Source organism: Peromyscus maniculatus, chromosome 22 (assembly GCF_049852395.1).
Source record: "Peromyscus maniculatus bairdii isolate BWxNUB_F1_BW_parent chromosome 22, HU_Pman_BW_mat_3.1, whole genome shotgun sequence".
Classification (NCBI taxonomy): Eukaryota; Metazoa; Chordata; class Mammalia; order Rodentia; family Cricetidae; genus Peromyscus; species Peromyscus maniculatus.
The window spans coordinates 10,836,631-10,840,258 of NC_134873.1; the positions used below are offsets into that span (position 1 = coordinate 10,836,631).

General features: G+C 39.9%; 1 protein-coding gene across 1 annotated transcript; it reads left to right on the forward strand.

The window, feature by feature from the left end:
- The first annotated feature begins 1,896 nt into the window (after nt 1–1,896).
- Nucleotides 1,897–2,564, forward strand: LOC102903786 (large ribosomal subunit protein uL24-like). The gene is made up of 2 exons (XM_076559661.1): nt 1,897–1,973; nt 2,157–2,564. Exons 1-2 carry the CDS (start codon nt 1,932–1,934, stop codon nt 2,547–2,549), a joined length of 435 nt encoding a protein of 144 aa, XP_076415776.1. The 5' UTR covers nt 1,897–1,931; the 3' UTR covers nt 2,550–2,564.
- The last annotated feature ends 1,064 nt before the right edge of the window (nt 2,565–3,628 follow it).

A 3,628-nucleotide genomic window follows, 5' to 3' on the forward strand; every position in this document is an offset into this window, starting at 1 on the left:
TGACTATTATGAATAATGCTGCTATGAACAGGTTTGAGCAAGTGTCCTTGTGGTATGATGGAAAATCCTTTGGGTATATGCCCAAGAGTGGTGTTGTTGGGTCTTGAGGTAGATTTATTCCCAATTTTCTGAGACACTGCCATACTGGTTTCCAAAGTGGCTGTACAAGTTTACACTCCCACCAGCAGTAGAGAAGTGTTTCCCTTACATCACATCCTCTCCAACATAAGCTGTCATCAGTGGTTTTGATCTTAGCCATTCTGACAAGTGTAAGATGGTATCTCAGAGTTGTTTTGATTTTGATTTCCCTAATGGCTAAGCATGTTGAACAATTCCTTAAATGTCTTTCAGCCACTTGAGAATCTTCTGTTGAGAAATCTCTGTTTAGATCTGTACCCTATTTTTAAATTGGAATATTTGGTATTTTGAAGTCTAGTTTCTTGAATTCTTTATATATTTTAGAGATCAGCCCTCTGTCAAATGTGGTGTTGGTAAAGATCTTTTCCCATTCTGTCAGCTGCAATTTTGTCTTATATAACCATGTCCTTTGCCTCATAGAAGCTTCTCAGCTTCAGGAGGTCCCATTTATTAATTATTGCTCTCAGTGTCTGTGCTACTGATGTTATATTTAGGAAGTGGTCTCCCATGCCAATGCATTCAAGTCTACTTCCCACTACCAATTCTATCAGGTTCAGTGTAACTGGATTTATGTTGAGGTCTTTGATCCACTTGGACTTGAGTTTTGTGCATAGTGACAAGTATGGATCTATCTGCATTCCTCTACATGTTGACATCCAGTTATGCCAGCACCATTTGTTGATGATGCTTTCTTTTTTCCACTGTATAATTTTGGCTTGTCAAAATCAGGTGTTCATAGGTATTTGGATTAATGTCAGGATATACTGATACAAATTTGAGATTGATTTTGTTGAAAATACATATATTTCTAATCTTGTTTAAGGATTGCACCTATACAGCTCATTTAACAATGTAGTGCAAATTGCTAGTCCTTGAAAGTTATTATTACCAGCTAATTAGGATAAAAAGAAATGCAAGTAAGTATTTAGTCACGCACTACAACTGAACTTGTAGTCATATTAGGTAATTTTTCAAGGTTAAACAGAAATATATTCTAGCTAAACAGATCATCTTCAAACCCTTAAGAGATCTACAGAATATGCCATTTAAAATGTTTTAATAACATAGATTCTTTTTTATGACAATGAGACATGTCTACTGCTGTCAGCACCAATCTACTTCAGAAAAGATGATGGGCATTGAAGAAATTCCTTATGGGGTTTATTTTCTTTGTGGCAAGTTAGCCACTGGGCAAGAAAATGCCATTGCTTTGACTGCTGACAATATGCTGTCTAAGATGGATAGGCAGGACACAAAAGAAAGGACTGCCATACCTTGCCAAGACAAGGTAGGAAGGCCCTTTTAGAAAATCCTGCTTTGCCAGGTGGCAGTGACACATGCCTTTAATCTCGGCACTCAGGAGGCAGAGCCAGGCAGATCTATGTGAGTTTGAGTCCAGCCTGGTCTACAGAACAAGATCCAGAAAAGGCACCAAAACTATGCATAGAAACCCTGTCTCAAAAAACAAAACAAAACAAAAAATCCTGCTTCACAGATAAGTCTATCAGATATGCTAGTCCTATAGGCCAAAGATGGATGCTCCAATGTTGCTGAGAAATCTTGGGTGACTGTCCAGGTAGCCAGCTGTTCTGTCATTTCTCACATTTTTTGGAAGTTACTTGTTAGCCCTTCCTGCTTACTTAGATAATATTATTTCGTTCTTGGGTCTCTGAGGGAGTTGAAGATAAAATAATTATAGTTTTCCTTGTTAATAAATTCAGAAAAGAAACTCACTAAAGATGTATAAAGTGGCTTTTTCCTCCTGCGGCCATCGCTGCGTCGTAGCCGCCAAAATGAAGTTCAATCCCTTTGTGACTTCGGACCGAAGCAAGAACCTCAAACAAAGGCCGGGCGGTGGTGGCGCACGCCTTTAATCCCAGCACTCGGGAGGCAGAGCCAGGCGGATCTCTGTGAGTTCGAGGCCAGCCTGGTCTACCAAGTGAGTTCCAGGAAAGGCGCAAAGCTACACAAAGAAACCCTGTCTCGAAAAACCAAAAAAAAAAAAAAAAAAAAAGAACCGCAAACAGCATTTCAATACACCTTCTCACATTCGGAGGAAGATCATGTCTTCCCCCCTTTCCAAAGAGCTGAGGCAGAAGTACAATGTTCGGTCTATGCCCATTCGAAAGGACGATGAAGTTCAGGTTGTCCGAGGACACTACAAAGGCCAGCAGATTGGCAAAGTGGTCCAAGTGTCCAGGAAGAAATACGTCATCTACATCGAACGAGTGCAGCAAGAAAAGGTCAACGGCACCACCGTCCACGTGGGCATCCACCCCAGCAAGGTGGTTATCACCAGGCTTTTTGCTAAAGACCGCAAAAAGATCCTGGAAAAGAAAGCCAAGTCTCGACAAGTCAGAAAGGAGAAGGGCAAATACAAGGAAGAAACGATTGAGAAGATGCAGGAGTAGGGTGTGACCTCCACAACTTTCATTAAAGACTGCTTAAATAGTCAAAAAAAAAAAAAAAGATGTATGAAGTGTATAAGTTTGAAAGACATCAAAAGATAGTTTTTGGTTGGTAATACAAGTTAGGATAGAAAGTTAATTAGGAGCCAGGTAGTGGTGGCACACGCCTTTAATCCCAGCACTTGAAAGGCAAAGGCAAGTGGATCTCTGTGAGTTCAAGGCCAGCCTGGGCTACCAAGTGAGTTCCAGGAAGGGCTCAAAGCTACACAGAGAAACCCTGTCTCAAAAAACCAAAAAAGAAAAGAAAAGAAAAGAGAAAGAAAGTTAGTTAGTTAATTAGGTACAACATTACATTTTGGACTCACCAAAATAGGATAAATAATGGAGTATTTTCTCTGAATCTATTAAATGTTTATGGACTGGACACTGATAATTGTTAATGTAATTCTTGACTGTATATCTTGTAAATATTGTACTTATTGTATATAGTTTTTCTTAATTAGTTATAATCTTCTTTTATTGTTTTAGACAAAAAAGAGGAAATGTGGTAATATATTTTATACCCTAATAAACTTGCCTGAGGATCAGAGGACAGAGCCAGCCACTAGATTAGTCACAGAGGCCAGGCAGTGGTGGCACACACCTTTAATCCCAGCACTTGAGATCTCATGCCTTTGCTTGGGAAGCACACACACCTTTAATCCCAGGAAATAATATGGCAGGGCAGAGAAAAGTATATAAGGAATGAGGAAACAGGAGCTCACTCTCTTTAGGCTGAGGATTTCATAGAGGTAAGAATTAGTGGCTGGCTGTTCTGCTTCTCTGATCTTTCAGCTTTCACCCTGATATCTGGCTTTGCAATTTTTATTAAAAGATCATCTAAGATTTGAACAACACATAACCCATGATCCCAAATCACCTGCTTCCCTCAGAGAACAGGTCATGTGGGACAAGAATAAGAACAAAATAATTAGCATTCTCTTTCTTAACAAGGAGCTTTGGGATGGAGTTCCCAAGATCCCCCAACTATAAATATCTGCCAGGGCCCTTGGCTTTCTACTCATCTGCCCCAGGCTTGGGGG